The sequence below is a fragment of the Oratosquilla oratoria genome, chromosome 19 (assembly GCF_046742065.1).
Source record: "Oratosquilla oratoria isolate Oo_2021 chromosome 19, ASM4674206v1, whole genome shotgun sequence".
Lineage (NCBI taxonomy): Eukaryota > Metazoa > Arthropoda > Malacostraca > Stomatopoda > Squillidae > Oratosquilla > Oratosquilla oratoria.
In genome coordinates, this window is record NC_134795.1 from 57,594,026 (window position 1) to 57,611,042 (window position 17,017).

The 17,017-nt window shown below is 39.4% G+C and overlaps 1 protein-coding gene across 1 annotated transcript in view; it reads left to right on the top strand.

The window, feature by feature from the left end:
* Positions 1–17,017, top strand: part of LOC143035918 (branched-chain alpha-ketoacid dehydrogenase kinase-like) — a 65,617-nt gene that overhangs the window by 41,905 nt on the left and 6,695 nt on the right. Inside the window, exons 4-8 of the mRNA XM_076203132.1 lie at positions 6,084–6,197; positions 6,780–6,932; positions 7,179–7,335; positions 7,837–7,975; positions 12,664–12,867. Coding sequence (XP_076059247.1) covers positions 6,084–6,197; positions 6,780–6,932; positions 7,179–7,335; positions 7,837–7,975; positions 12,664–12,867 — 767 coding nt within the window. The remainder of the gene's footprint in view (positions 1–6,083; positions 6,198–6,779; positions 6,933–7,178; positions 7,336–7,836; positions 7,976–12,663; positions 12,868–17,017) is intronic.

Genomic DNA, 17,017 nt, shown 5'->3' on the forward strand with positions numbered 1-17,017 from the left:
ATGGGTAATGGGACCTCACACCGCACTTGTTCCCATGTTCAAGAGGGACAGTAATGGCTTGTAATCGTGTATTATTTGACACCGTCGTCATTGACGATTCTATATATATATATATATATATATATATATATATATATATATATATAATATTACTCTTCTTTCCTTTCATTCCCTTTTTTATATTATTGTTTATCAAAATTTTCTTTATTCATGTAAATATTTTAAAGTGATTTATAGTTTGTCGTTTTTAAAAATGCAAACAGATCCAGATAGAAAAGCAAGCACTCCAAAAAACTCCAAATAAAGTATGAGAGTGGAGTCTGGGAAAGGAAAAAAAGAAAAAAAAAATGGCGATGAAGCGAAACGACCGAGCGAGTCGTGTGGGAGGAAGCTTTGCTATTATTAACTTCAAATTATGCCGTCTAGTGAATACTGCATCGACCATCAATCCAGAACGCCATAGAAATATTACTAGCAAAAAAAAAAAAAAAAAAAGAAAAAAAAAAATCAGCCTGGTATAAAAAAAAACGAAAAAAAAAACGCGGGAATAAAGTCAAACCGTGGAATTTTGCGGAAACGCGGATATTTCCCATGCCTGTTTCTTAACAGAGCACTGTACTACACCACACCTCCCCAGACCTTCGTCATACCAAGAAAATTTTCCTCCCAGGAAATGAGAATCGTGCTAACAGGACTGCGTTCTGATTACCATCGACTATTAAATGAATACCAACAGAAACAGCATGACTACAAACTCATATTACCGTAGATGCAGTTACTCTACTAAAAAAGCTCTGCACTATCAGTGTTATTGCACAATATTCTACATTGTACAATATTATTGATTGTATAGAAATGGTATTGATGAGGCACACACATTTGACCTGTACATTTGATACATACATATACCAAAGGCTTTCTTCCCCTTTACAAGGGGAGGTAGCCAAAAAAAACAAAGGCACAGAAACCATTCCCACCCATTCCATCCACAACATACCCCACTCCCCTCCACCCTCCTCCCTCCCACCCATCTTAGCACCTCCTGGATGACGGGTTATCCCTGCATCTTGTCTACTGCCCAGGGTCGGAAGCAGTGTCGCAAGACACAACACATCCACAACAAGACCGCTTCATGTAGAAAATGAGAAGACGGGGAGAAATCCCTTCGGGCATTTGATGTCTTCAATATATTTTGTCATTCTTCAGTACCATTTCTATACTGTCAATGATATTGTAAAATATGAAATATTGTGCAATAATATTGATTGTGTGGAGCCCACTCAAGACAGTGAACAACTCATCTTAACTAACACTGCACAACTTGACATTCTCGACATGTGGGCAAGAGGAGACTGTGGCAGGTTATTTGAAATTACAGGTCATCTGCAAGAGTGATCCAAATCAACCAATGAATTAATTGATTGGGAATTTATATTATTTTGAAATGCATATCTATTTGATTTGTACAGTTGTGATTCTATCAATCTATATGCCAAGGCCCTCCCCACCACTTGTGAGGTAACAAAGTTAAAAGGCTCGTAACCACTCCCACTCATTCCACTCCCACCGACTCCACTTCTATCCATTCCACTCCCACCCATTCCACTCCTGCCCACCACCCTTTCATCCCACTCATTTTAGTTTTTTGTGGATCAAAGGTCATCGCTCCATCCCGCCCACTACCATGGGTCAAAAGCAATGTAGTAAGATGCACTATATCCACAGCAAGGCCACTTCACTTAAATTGGTGACACACACACACACACACACACACACACACACACACACACACACACACACTGTCAACGAACGCTCTGAAGTAAAAGTGCAGAGTGAGGATACCAACGCAACGAGAAGTACCTTTGTTGTATTTGCAGGGGGGGGGAATTGCTCGTGAGGTAGTGGGAAAGTAAGGAAAGAGGAGAGGGGGAGGGATTACTGGGGAAATGGAAGGTAATGAGGATGGAGGAAATGGCCCTGACGGGCCGCCGGGTAGACAAAAGACCCCAAGACGAGTTGGATGATAACATGTCTAATAGGAATGTGAAGATTAGAGGTATAGATAGGAGCAATATAGCAGAAAGTGATGAGAATATTTTCAAGGGATTTAAAGAGAGTGGGGGGACTCAAACCCCCCCCGACTGACAAGACTAGAGATGAAGGTTGATAAGGTGATCGAGGACTTGGTTAGTAGGTTAGGTCATATGAACACCATTTTAAAAAGGGTTGAAAGATTGGAAGAACTGGAAAAGGAGAATAAAAAATTAACTGATGAAATAGAAGAACTAAAAAGACACTTAAGAGAGAATTGAAGAAGAATAGTAAAGAAAACAGAGAAACAATAGCTAAAGAAAGTAAAAATTGGAAGCAAACCCAAGAAGGAAATAAGATTTCATTCACTGACATAGTCAAACAGCAATTGAAAGAACAAACTAAGGACACAGTTATTAAAGTGATGAGAGAGAAGGAGAATATAGTAAGAGACTTAGCGGATAAAAAGAAATGTATAATTATATTAGGAATGGAAGAGAAACACAACACAGATAGAACCACAAGAATCAAAGAGGAAAATGAAAAAGTAAGCCAATTATTAGAATCAGTTCAGGAAGATGAACCAGGAATTATGAAAGAAATTGAAGAGAAATATAGAATAGGAAAGTACAGCACAGATAAGACCAGACCAATTAAGGTTAAATTCAGGTCACAAACGACAGCAGAGAATATCTTGGCAAAAACAGGGAAACTAGCAAACATTGATCAATATAAACAGGTATGGATAAAAAGAGAAATGAATAAAGAGGAAAGAGGAAGAGAAAACAAAAAGAATAGAAGCTAAGAAAAAAATAACGAGAAAAGAACAGAGCCAGACAAAGAGAAATTCTATTGGAGAGTAGTGGATATGAAAGTGAGGAAATGGTTCATAGCAGAGAAAAACTGAAGGGAAACAGAAAACACGATGGAAGTAACAGAAAATTAAAAGTGTCTTACACAAATATGGATGGCTTAATAACAGTCTTGAACAAACTGAATGATTACCTGAAGGAAAAAGAACCGGACATAATGGGAATTGTAGAGACAAAATTGAAAGGTCCACTACCACCCAACAGTGTAGGACATGGTGCATATAATTATTGGATTAGAAACAGAGAGGTTAAACAAGTGGGTGGAGTTATGTTCCTGACTAAGAAGGATATAAATGTGAGGAATATCACATATGGAAAGAATAGAGTAGAGATGATTATGATGGAAGTGGAGGACAGGGATGGGAAGAGAAGGAAGTTTGTAGTAAATTATGTGCCTCCTAAAACGGCATTATGGGAAGAGAGAGAACACAAAAATATTTTAGAAGACACAAGGATAACACTAAATAAGTTAATGGAAGATGGAGGAAGAATAGTTATAATGGGTGACTTTAATTGTAAAGAAATCTGCTGGGAAGAGATGACTGTGAAGGGTGGAGATGACCTATGGGGAAATGTACTACTTGATATGATTATAGAACATACAATGACGCAATGGATACAAGAAAATACTAGGTATAGAAATGAGGAAGAACCTTCGAGACTGGACCTAATAATCACATCAGAACCCGAAATAGTGGACAAGATTGAATATAAGACACCAATAAGTGACCACATATTGGTTGAACTGGAACTAAATTAGGAAAAATACATGATAAAAAAAAACAATATAGAAAGAGAATATTGATGTATAGAAAAACAAATTGTGATACAATAACAAAATTCTTTAAAAAAGCAGACTGGGAAAGGATATACAAGGAGAAAACAGTAAAAGAGAAATGGAATATTTTGACAAAAATTTATAAAGGAGTGGAAAAATATGTTCGAAGACAAAAACAAGAAAAAGGATATGTAAAGTGTTGGTACAACAAAAGATGTAGGGAGTTAAAAAACAAAAGGGATAAAACTTGGATAAAATGAAAAAAGACAAAAGACCTGAAAAATGGAAAATATATACTAGTTATAGAAATGAATATATACAAGTGTGCAGAGAAGAAAAGAGAAAATACGAAAAAGATGTCATAGAAAAATGTAAAGATCAACCAAAACTATTTTACAGATTTGTAAACAACAAACAGAATTAGTGAAACTATGACAAGGAGGAGTTGAATATACAGGAAATAGAAATGGCAGAAATTATGAACAAGCATTTTAAATTGGTGTTTACGAGGGAGAACATACAACCTAGAGATATCAAGTGTGAGGAGAAAGTCCCCCCTATGAAAGAGATAGAAGTAACAAGGAATGAAATAATGAATCACTTGAGTAATCTCGATGTCAGAAAATTGCATGGACCAGATGAAATGGCAAACTGGATTTTGAGAGAATGCAGGAATGAACTAACAGACAAAATACATAGTCTAATAAGCAGTTCATTGAAAGAAGGAAAAGTTCCAGAAGATTGGAAAAGAGCAAATATAGTACCAATATATAAAGGGGGAACAAGGAAGACCCTACTAACTATAGACCAGTCTCTCTTACAAGTTATTTATTTATTTATTTTTTAATTATTATTATTATTAATTTATATATATATATATATATATATATATATATATAATAACTTGTAAGAGAGACTGGTCTATAGTAGGGTCTTCCTTGTTTCCCCGTTTACAAGTACAATTGTTAAAATTTGTAAAAGAATTATCAAAATTAGATGGGTAAAGCATTTGGTAAAAAACATACTAAATCCAAGGCAATTTGGATTTAGACAAGGACGATCATGCATCACAAACTTAATGTGAATCTATTCAAAGCTAATATATGTAATACAAGAAAGAGATGGATGGGCTGATTGTGCATTTCTAGACCTGAAAAAAGCTTTTGATAAGGTGCCACATAAGAAATTGCTAAAGAAATTAGAAACTGCAGGAGGAATACAGGGCAAACTGCTGAAGTGATTGGAAGACTTCTTGCATGAAAGAAAAATGAGAGTGGTGATAAGAGACAAACACTAATTGGGATGATGTGATTAGTGGAGTTCCACAAGGAACAGTTCTGGCCCCAATAATGTTTGCTATATGTATTAATGATATGGATAAAGGAATTGAAAGTTATACAAGCTTCTTTGTGGACAATGCAAAATTGTTGAAAAAAGTGAACACTAGAAGATTGTGAGTCACTATAGAGTGATCTCAATAAATTATGGGAATGGAGTAGGAAATGGGAGATGGAATTCAATATTAAGAAGTGTAGTATAGTGGAATTTGGAAGAAGCAAAAAAAGAATAGTGGGATCATATAAATTGGGAGAGGAAGAAATTAAAAAGTAGAAAATGAGAAGGACCTGGGAGTCATTATGAATAATGCCCCCTGAGAAACATATAAACAAATTTTGGAGAAACTTATAATTTAATAAGAACAATCATAGTGGCATTTACATACCTGGACGAAGAAATGGTGAAGACAATACTAGTCACTTTGATAAGACCAAGATTGGAGTATGCAGCGACAATGTGGTTACCAAGTACAAAAAAATGTGTAACAAAACTTGAAAGAATACAAAGAGCAGTTACGAAATTGGCACCAACGCCCTCAGAACTATCATATGAGGAGAGACTGGCAAAATTTGAGCTACAGACATTAGAGCAAAGAAGAGAGAGAGGAGACTTGATAACTATTTATAGAATCATGAAAGGCATGGAAATTGTTGATAAAGAGGATCTAATAAAATGGGATAGTAGAGATACAAAAGGACACGAATTAAAAAATAAAAAATAAAAGACAGTTATAGAAGAGACCTGAAAAAGAACAGCTTTCCCCACAGGATAATAAACATATGGAACAAGTTAGATGAAATTGTGGTGTGTGCAAAAACAATACATGAATTTAAAAACAGTCTAGATAAAACGAGATGTGAAGACAGGATACCACAAGCATAGCTCCCCTACCCATAAAATACAACTAGGTAAATACACACACACCTATCTCTCCTTCCCCATATGCAGAAAATAGCAAAGACAGGGAGAAATCCCTTTGGGTTGTGTCAAAATATCATTCACATATAACCACTCCCCATGCTCCTGCCCCTTCTAGTCATAATACATACACTTTTATTTTGCAGCATGAATTGTATATCAGAGCTTTCAACATCTTGCACAAGCATGATCGTATCACCAATGATGATGATGAACTAGCATATAGCAAGATTCTCCGTCAGCTGCTCGATGACCATAAGGTTTGTCATACCCTGTAGCAACCATAATGTTTTAGACATGTTAACTTTGGAACCATCACATAGTCTTGTATTTGTACTGTATAGTTCTTAGTTTCATATATTTACTCTACAATTTCTAGTTTTGTATTTATACTGTACATTTCAACCCAGTTCTCTTTGCATTTTCTTATCCAGTACAGTGGAACTTCAGAAGATGAACTTGATCCATTCTGTGTTTCTGTTCTTAAACCAAAACGTTCACTAACTGAAACAGTGATGACAGTAATACCAAAGCACTACTGGGCCTGTGGGATTGTTAACTACATATATACTTATACCAATGGCTATTTCCCCCTTACAAGGGAGGTAGTCATTTGTTAACAGAATTTTTTTTTTTTTTTTCACAAAACTTGTTCATTAACGGATTCGTTCATTAAATGGGGCATTCATTATCTGAAGTTCAAATGTAGGTTGTGGTCCTAAGTGCCTTCCTTACCCCCTCCTTCATTTTAACAACCTTAATTAATTTTTTATTTCCTGAAACTAAATGAAAATTAATATTGATATTGTATATATTTTGTATATAACAAATCTACTTTACAGGATGTAGTGACACAGCTAGCAGCAGGTTTTCGGGAATGTAGACGCCATGTCTCAGAAGAGCGAACAGTGGTGGCATTTTTGGATAGAACGTTAACTTCCCGTCTGGCGATCCGTATGCTGGCGCAGCACCACCTGTGGCTTAGGGATACCAAGGTAATTGTTTGGCAGTTGGCAACATTTTCTAGATTTACTGAAGAGTTATGGTTTTTATTTGTATGTTGTAAAGTTTAGGCTCTTGTGATTAATTTTTTTATTCATCTATTTATTCATTCATTATTATTATTACTTAATTTTATTTTTTGTGTTTCAGCCTATGTGTATATTGTAAAGTTTGGGCTTTTGCAATTTATTCTATTTATTTAATATATATTTTTTTCATGGTCATTTATTGTGTTACAGCCTAACTATGTGGGAATCATTAACAAACATATGAAGTTAAAGGAGGTGGTGGAGCGCAATTGCCAGTTTGTTGCTCGTATTGCTCAACACAAGTACGGCAAAGTACCAGAAATGAAGCTCTCAGGCCATGTTAATGCAACTTTTCCATATATAGAAAGTAAGTCTGTGTGCTTTCTTTCATATTGAAATTGTTTCATACATTTTCCTCTCTATTTTCTCAAATGTGAATATGTTGTTCATTGGTAAGCCCTTGTACAGTAGGGCTTTGAAAATGGACTGATGTCTCTGTATCCTTCTTCTTTATCCTCACTCTGGCCAATTCCATCCAATTTTCTATTTTCATATAAATATATTCCCAGATATTTATAACTTCCTACTTGTTTCATTCCCTCTTCATGCAACAGTGTATAATCCTTGGGCCCTCCATGCTTGAAACCCGCCAGCTTGTTCTCTTATCTCTATATACCAATGGCTTCTTCCCCCTTATAAGAGAGGTAGCCAAGTCAAAGACATGCAACCACTCCTATCTACCACCCTTGTTTCCCTCTCATAATACTTACTCACATCTCTTCTACATAGATTTGACTGAATTATATCAGTGTGAGCATGCCATCACATTATCCCTTATACCTGGTAATCAAGTGAATGTTATTAACAGTGCCCCTGGACTATATCCTTCCTGAGCTGTTGAAGAATGCTGCTAGAGCAACTGTGGAAACTCATTCTGAATATGACGCCCACCATCTCCCACCCATTAACATCACCATTGCATCCAATGAAGTAGACTTCATCATCAGGTGAGTCGAGATGATTTCTGTGGGTTCTGGTGTAGTGCTTTAGTGAGTTGTGAATAAGAAAAGGTCTGTAATCTTTATAAGGGAAGTAGCCAAGTCAAAAGGAAAGCATTCACTCCCACCCATTCCAATCACAACCTCCACCCTTGTTTCCCTCGCATCTTATCTTCCTCATGCCCTATGCCTAAGTTCAGAAGCAATACAACAAGACCCAGCATTAAGAAAAGGAGTTACACACACACTAAGAAACCTTTGCTCCTTATGAAGGAAGTGATATTTAAAATGTACACACACCCTATACCAGTCCCATATCCATGCAGTACTCATGCATCACCCCACCCATTATAGGATGAAGGGTCATCCCTGTCCTTTGCCACGCTGATTGTGGGGCTCCACTGGGAATATATGTCACCATGATTATTTAATGTTTATATGGATTGTTATGTCAGTCAAGCAAGGAAGGGATGAGGGAGGAGGGGAGTGGTTGTGTGTGTGTGTGATATTTTAATACAGCCTGAAGGGCTATTAAGAGAGGAAGAGGAGGTAAATCAAGTAGAGAAGAAAAGGTAAAAGGTGCACATGAAGAGATGATAATGGAAGAGAAGTCAGTAAGAGGAAGATGGGCAGTTTAGGGAGTTGCTAAATGTGATTTTAGGGAGTTGCTAAATGAGATTTTAGGGAGTTGCTAAATGTGAAGAAGGATAGGGAGGGAAAGGTAGTTGCAGTGGGAAGTGCTAAGAAAATGACTGATGAGTGAGGAAAATGGAGGAGAAATAAGAAAAGATGAAGTGAAGGCAGTTATGATGAGAGCAGGTAAGGCACCTGGTCTGGATGGATATCATGCAGAATGGAAAAGGGAGGTACAGTGATGGTAGACTGGCTGGTGAGGTTATTTAATGTTTGAGAGGGTAGAGTGCCAGAGGACTGGAGGAGTGCCTGTATAGTTCCACTTTACAAGGAAAAAGGGGTGAAGTGTGTGTGTGTAGTAGTTTGAGAGGGATCAGTTTAAGTGTAGTTGGGAGAGTCTTGATTGAGAGGATTAGGAGAGGAAGAGAGGGAGTAATTGGTGAGGAACAGTGTGGGTTTAGGACAGGTAGGGGTTGCGTAGATCAGATTTTCGTGGTAAGACAGATATGTGAGAAAGCTATAGGAAAAGGTAAGGATGTTTTTTGAGCTTTTATGGATCTGGAAAATGCTTATGACAGGGTAGACAGGAAGGCACTGTTGGAAGTATTGCAGATATATGGGATAGGAGGAAAGCTTTTAGGAGCTATCAAGAGTTTTTACAAGAGTAGTAGAGCATGTGTCAGGATTAGAAATGGAGAGAGTGAGTGGTTTGAGGTAAAGGTAAGACTTCATCAGGGATGTGTTATATTGCCCTGGCTGTTCAATTTATACATGGATGGGCTGGTACAAGAGGTAAATGCAAGGGTAGTAGGCCAGGGATTAGAGATGGTTAAAGAAAAAGGAGAAAAGTGGGAGATAAGCCAGCTGTTGTTTGTGGATGGCACTGTGCTTGTAGCAGGATCAGAAGAGGAATTGAGGAAGTTAATGACAAAGTTTGGGAAGGTGTGCAAAAGGAGGAAGTTGAAGATAAATGTGGGTAAAAGTAAGGTGATGAGATGTACAAGGGAAGAAAGTGACAGCAAACTGGAAATGAGTATTAAGTGAGAGAGACTGGAGGAAGTGGATAGTTTTAGATACTTGGGTGCGAATGTGGCAGGAAAGGGAGTGGAGGTGGAGGTAGAATTTATTTTGAGAGAAGCAAGTAAATTCCTTGGTAGATTAAAAAGTGTAATGAGAAATAGACATTTGGGAATGGATGCTAAGAGGAGATTGTATGAAGGAGTGATTGTGCCAACAGCACTATATGGGGCAGGAACATGGAACATAAGAGAGGAAGAGATTGAATGTGAGATGAGGTGTCTAAGAAGTATGATAGGAGTTACTAGGCTAGAAGGAGTGAGAAATGAGGAGGTGAGGAGGAGAATGGGGGGGTGGAATGGGAGTTGTTGTTGTTCCCTAGACTGTCTCCCCAAGGAATGCCACAGCCGAAACTGGGTTTTCCCACAAATCCTTTATAGAGTGTATGTTGTGTTGTTTGTGTGCATGATTGTGTATAATGCAGTCTTCCATTATGTGTTGTATGGTATGGGGTGAAGTGTTACATCCTGGGCAGCTGGTCACAATGCGGTCATCCAGCCTCTTCTGGTAGCTTAGAAGTGCTGGGTGGTGGCCGCACCGCAGTCTGGCCAGGTGGACTCTGTCCTTTCGTGGGAGAGAGGATTCGGTAGGGTGGATATCAGGGGGTCTGGCATGCAGCAATGTGTTGTCTTTCAGTGTGTTAATGGAGCGGTGAGTGATATGATCATGAATATGTTTGCGGAGGCTGGTATTTGGTGGTTGTGGAGGAAGAGAAAAGAGTATCTGTGTGTGATACAGGTCTTTGGGTGTTGTTTTAATGTTTCTTGGTGTGTGTGGGTGTTCTGCTATGTAGTGTAGTGGGTGTGATGTGTTTGTGGTGGCTGCAGCAAGTGTTTGTGTGCCTCTCATGTCGAGGTGGTCCTTGACTTTGAAGACTTTTGTTTCATGGTGTAAATAGTCTGTAGGTGTTGTATTTGTGCAGCCTGTAATTGTTTTAGGAAAGGGAGTTGGGAGATAGGGTTGATGAAAGAGTATTGGGATGGTCTGGACACATGGAAAGAATGAGTGAAGAAAGACTAGTAAAAGAGGTGTGTAAGGCAGGGGTGGAAGGAGTGAACATGAGAGATTGACCCAGGATGAGATGGATAGATGGGGTAAAAAATGGCTTTGGGAAAGAGGAAAAATGTCTGTTGAGGAATGACAGGAGAGGACAGAAGACAGGGGTGAATGGAGAATGGTTGTATATGGATGATGCTGTGATGCATGAGGTGGAATGGGTGGGGGATGGTTGGTGAGATAGTATATGTGAGAAATAAGTTGACGCAGCCCAAAGGGATTTCCCCCCATCTCCTTCTCTGCATGAGGGAACGGAGAGGGGGTTGCCGATTTAATGAAGCTGCCTTGCTGTGAATGTGCTGTCTTATGACACTGCTTCTGACCCAGGACAGTGGGCAAGACGCAGGGATGACCTGTTATCCAGTAGGTGCCAAGATAAGAGGGAGGGAGGGGGGTCGATGGGAATGGAGTATGTTGGGGGTGGAATGGGTGGGAGTGGTTTTTATGCCTATGGTTTTTTTTTTGGCTACCTCCCCTATAAAGGAAAAAAAAAAGCTTTTGGTATATGTATGTATATGTATGAAGGGATTCTCCCCATCTTCTCTAATTTCCACATGAGGGGATGGAGAGGTGGAGGTTGCCAATTAAGTGGTCTTGCTGAGGATGCACTGTGTCTTGCTGCATTGCCAACTGACCTAGGCAGTGGGCAGGAGACATGAATGATCCTTCATCCATGAAGAGCTAAGATGATAGAGAAACAAGGGTGGTGGAATGGGTGGGAGTGGGTGCATGCCATTGACTTGGCTACCTCCCTTATAAGGGGGAAAAGCCCTTGGTGTGTGTGTGTATATACATAATTATATATATATATATATCTAATTAAATAAAAATGGAAATGGTCAAAAGTAAGATTTCTGAACGAAAGTGCGTGACCCGAACAAAAGGTAACAGGGGGTCATGGACCGGGTGAGTGTTTTAACAGTGATCTGGCGCGGGGATGGTCTGGAAGAAAACGATTTATAAGGTTACTATACACAACAACATGGGTGAGGCACCAGCGGAGAAGGTACGAAGAAATCGGCATTTCTGGAAGTGGGTTACTGAAGTGAAGAAGATTAAACCTTACAACCTCCTACTCCGGAAATGAGTCATCACCGGAAATACAAACTCCTGGGGACACATCTGACTCAGACTCAGAGAATCTTTACGAAATATTACCAAGAGAATCTTTACGAAATAACGCTAAGAGAATCTTTACGAAATATTGCCAAGAGAATCTATATACATAAAAACGGAATTACGGAATTCTGACAAAAGAATCTTTACGAAATATTAATGAGAAAATATTTACGAAATATTGCCAAGAGAATCTTTACCAAATGTTAACAAGAGAATCTTTACGAAATATTACCAAGAGAATCTTTACGAAATATTGCTAAGAGAATCTTTACGAAATATTGCCAAGAGAATCTACAGTATATACATAAAAAAATAAAGTTTATCAGTTTTGAAAAATTTGAAAAAGAGAAGGAGAGAGAGAGAGAATTTGACGAAAACGTCGGGAGACTTTGACGACTCCTTTTGGAGACTGAAGGCTCCTTTAGGAGATTTTGAAGACTCCTTCGCGAGCGAAGCAAGCTATGCCGTAGGCCAAGCACACCTGGCGAAGCCAGGTCCGGGTGCTTGTATATTTATATATATATATATATATATATATATATATATATATATGTGAGCAAAAGTAAAATGATGGGCAAGAAAAAAGTTTAAAAGTTGAGGAAAAACTAATTCAGAGAAACTGATATATTTACTCTAAAGCTCATCTATGTAATTTCATACATTCATTCTTCATGCAATGCATTGTTTCCTGGGTATTCCAATGAAATCTTAATTTTTTTTATTTATATCATATACCTTGTATCTTTGTCCATACCAGTATCTTGTCAGTTCCTCCATGATTTACTTTACATTTGACATTTCTTTTATGACAGAGTGAGTGACCGAGGTGGTGGTATTCCTCATCATCTTATGGACAAGGTGTTGAATTACAATTTCACAACAGCTGACAAGGAGGACAAAGCCGAACCAGATTTAAATGGAGGTGGCAGTGGTGGAACTCATTCTGGCTCTTCAGGAATTTTTGCCAACTTCATGGAAGTCATCAACCCAAATCCAGCAGGTGGACCTATGCATGGGTAAGTAACCTCTAAGTTTACATTTAATGTTTATTTAAGAGAGGGTAGAGTGCCAGAGGACTGGAGGAGTGCCTGTATAGTTCCATTTTACAAGGGAAAAGGGGACAAGTGTGAGTGTGGTAGTTTGAGAGGGATCAGTTTGTTGAGTGTAGTTGGGAAGGCTTATGGGAGTGTTTTGATTGAGAGATTAGGAGAGGAAGTAATTGGTGAGGAAAAGTGTGCATCTAGGACAGGTAGGGGTTGTGTGAATCAGATTTTTGTGATAAGGCAGGTATGTGAGAAAGCTTTAGAAAAAGGTAAGGATGTTTTTTGAGCTTTTATGGATTTGGAAAATGCTTATGACAGGGTAGACAGGAATGTACTGTTGGAGGTATTGTAGATATATGGGATAGGAGGAAAGTTTTTAAGAGCAGTCAAGAGTTTTTACAAGAGTAATAGAGCCTGCGTTAGAATTAGAAATGGAGAGAGTGAGTGGTTTGAAATGAAGGTGGGATTTCATCAGGGATGTGTTATGTTGCCTTGGCTGTTCAATTTATACATGGATGGCCTGGTGCAAGAGGTAAACGAAAGGATAATAGGTCAGGGATTGGAGATGATTAAAGAAAATGGAGAAAAGTGGGAGATAAGCCATTTGTTGTTTGCTGACAACACTGTACTTGTAGCAGGATCAAAAGAGGAATTGAGGAAGTTAGTGACAGAGTTTGGGAAGATGTGTGAAAGATAGAAGTCGAAGATGAATGTGGGTAAAAGTAAGGTGTGCAAGGGGAGAATGTGGCAGCACACTGGAAATGAGTATTAAGTGAGAGAGACTGGAGGAAGTGGATGGTTTTAGATACTTGGGTGCGAAAGTGGCAGGAAAGGAAGAAGTGGAGGTAGAATGTAGATTGAGAGAAGCAAGTAAATGCCATAGCAGGAATAAAAAGTATGAGAAATAGACATTTGGGAATGGATGCTAAGAGGAGATTTTATGAAGGAGTGATTGTTCCGACCACTTTATGGGACAGAAACATGGAATATAATAGAGGAGAGGAGTTTGAATGTGTTTGAGATGAGGTGCCTAAGAAGTATGAAAGGCGTTACTATCATAGATAGAGTGAGAAACAAGGAGGTGAGGAGGAGAACAGGGGTGGAAAATGAGTTGTTGTTGTTGTTGTGGTTCCCTAGACTGTCTGTCCGAGCAGTCCCGTCTCCCCAAGGAAGGCCACAGCCGAAACTGGGTTTTCCCACAAATCCTTTATAGAGTGTATGTTGTGTTGTTTGCGTGCATGATTGTGTATAATGCAGTCTTCCATTATGTGTTGTATGGTATGGGGTGAAGTGTTACATCCTGGGCAGCTGTTCACAACACGGTCGTCCAGCCTCTTCTGGTAGCTTAGAAGTGCTGGGTGGTGACCGCATCGCAGTCTGGCCAAGTGGACTCTGTCCTTTTGTGGGAGAGAGGATTCAGAAGGGTGGATATCAGGGGGTCTGGCATGCAGCAGTGTGTTGTCTTTCAGTGTGTTAATGGAGCGGTGAGTGATATGATTATGAATATGTTTGCGGAGGCTGGTATTTGGTTGTTGTGGAGGAAGAGAAGAGAGTATCTGTGCGTAATAAAGGTCTTTGGGTGTAGTTTTAATGTTTCTTGGTGTGTGTGGGTGTTCTGCTATGTAGTGTAGTGGGTGTGATGTGTTTGTGGTGGCTGCAGCAAGTGTTTGTGTGCCTCTCATGTCGAGGTGGTCCTTGACTTTGAGGACTTTGTTTCATGGTGTAAATGGTCTGTAGGTGTTGTATTTGTGCAGCCTGTAATTGTTTTTAGGGCTTTGTTTTGTATGATTTGAAGGGTGTTGTGGTGTGTCTCACTGAGATTAGGAGCCCATGCAGGACTCGCATAATTCATCACTGAGCGTATGCATTGTTTGTATATTGTTATATTAGTTTCTTTGTTTTGTCCAAATGTTGTTCCAGTGATTGACTTAAGTGCGTTAAGTCTAGGTGTGCATTTGTTTTTTATGTTTGTGAGGTGTTGTTTGAAAGACATGGATGTATCGTATGTTACACCAAGAATTTTCGGTGTGTTTGTGTGTGGTATTAGAGTGTTGTTGATGTAGAGATGAGGTATGTATTTGTGTTCTTTTGTCCAGTTGGTGAGAAGTGTTGCTGTAGATTTGGTTGGAGCTATTTTGAGTCTGTTTGTGATGAACCATGTGTTGAGTGTGTCAAGGTAAGGCTGGATTATTTCTGCAGCTTTGTCTGTGTTACGATGTGTGCATGTGATTGTTATGTCGTCTGCGTAGGAAGAGATTTGTATTTCTGAGGTGTCTGGTGTGGGTAAGTCATGCATGTATAGATTAAATAATGTGGGGGATAGAACTGAGCCCTGTGGTACTCCGTTCTTAATGTTTCTGATGTGCGATGATTGGCCATTATATGACACATGAGCATTCCTGCCTGCCAGATAATTGGCCAGCCATCTTTTGGTGTTATTGTACATGTCTTTGTTATATATTTTATTTGTTAGGTTGTGGCGGGGGATAGCATCAAAAGCTTTACTAATGTCCAATGTTATAAGAAGTGTTCTGTGGTGGGGCCTATCTGAATTGATGCCATCTAAAATTCTTTGTGTGAGGTTTGTCAGAAGAGTGTTTGTGGAGTGTAGTGGCCTAAAACCGTGTTGTGAGTCAGCAAGGGGAGTATATGGTGTGACAAGTTTAAGTATTAGGCGTTCAATGACTTTAGAGGGGGTGCAGAGAAGTGTGATTGGGCGGTGCGATGTTGGGATTGTTGGATCTTTGTTCGGTTTTGGAATGGTGATTATTTTACCATGCTTCCAGATGTCGGGTATAGTGTTGTGTGAATAGCTGTAGTTTGCAATGTTTGTGAGTGCGTGTATACCTTGTGGTCCAATGTGTTTTAGGTGGATGTTGCTTATGTTATCAGGGCCACAGGCAGATGAGTGCTTGAGATTATGCATTATGAGTTTTGTCTGACTGTCTATGAAGGGTGTATAGTCTGAGTCTGTGGGGAAGTCTTTCTTACGTCGAATGGTGCGTCGGTCGTCAGGGTGAGATGTAAGATGGCTCGTCTGTGCAAAATGATGTATGAGTGCGTTTGCTTGTTGTCTGTTTGAGGGTAGATTATCTGTTGTTGTGATTATTGCTGCGTGAGAGCGTGTAGTGTTAGTGTTGGATAGTGTGATGCTGTTGAGTGTTTTGTACAATTTGCTGGTGTTTGTTTTGTGATCAAGTGTATTGATAAAGTTTTGCCAATTTTGTGTTTTTTGTTCATGAGTTGGGAGATATGGTTGGTGAATGAGTATTGGGGTGGTTTGGACACATGGAAAGAATGAGTGAAAAAAGATTAGTGAAAGAGGTGTAGAAGGCAGAGGTGGAGGGAGCGAAAATGAGGGGGTGACCAAGGATGAGATGGATGGATGGGTAAAAGGGGCATTGGGAAAGAGAGGAACGTCTATTGAGGAAGGATAGAAGACAGAAGATGAGGGTGAATGGAGAATGGTTGTGTATGGATGATGCTGTGATATATGGAAGGGAGGGGGTGGGGGATGTTGGGAGAGGGAGTGTGTTTGAATAATAAATTGATGCAGCATGAAAAGATTTCTCCTCGTCTTCTGCATTTCTGCATGAGAGGACGGAGAGGGGGAGGGTCACCGATTAAATGAAGCAGCCTTGCTGTGTCTTGCTGCACTGCTTCTGACCGAGGGCAGTGGGAGAGGTGCAGGGATGACCCGTCATCCAGGAGGTGCCAAGATAAGAGGGAGGGAGGGGGTGAATGGTAGTGGAGTATGTAGGGGATGGAATGGGTGGGAGTGGATTTTATGCCTTTATTTTTTGGCTACCTCCCTTGGGAAAGATAATTCAATTCTTGGTGTATATACTTACTGGACTGTACATATACCTGCTGTGGGAAAGATGTGCCTAGCTGCATTTCCTTTAACCCAAATATTCCCCATCACTCACTTGCTCACTCATTGAGTGATGTAAAAGGCTGAAGTAGTGGATATTATTAGTTTCTTGGTCCCACAGATCTGCAAGAGAGAACTAGAGTAATGGATTGGTTAGTTTTATATTTTTGTCTGGGCCTTCAACCTGTGATTTAGTTTCTCGGGATTTGTCCATTTTTGTTGACCCAGGCATTGGGCAGGAGACAGGGA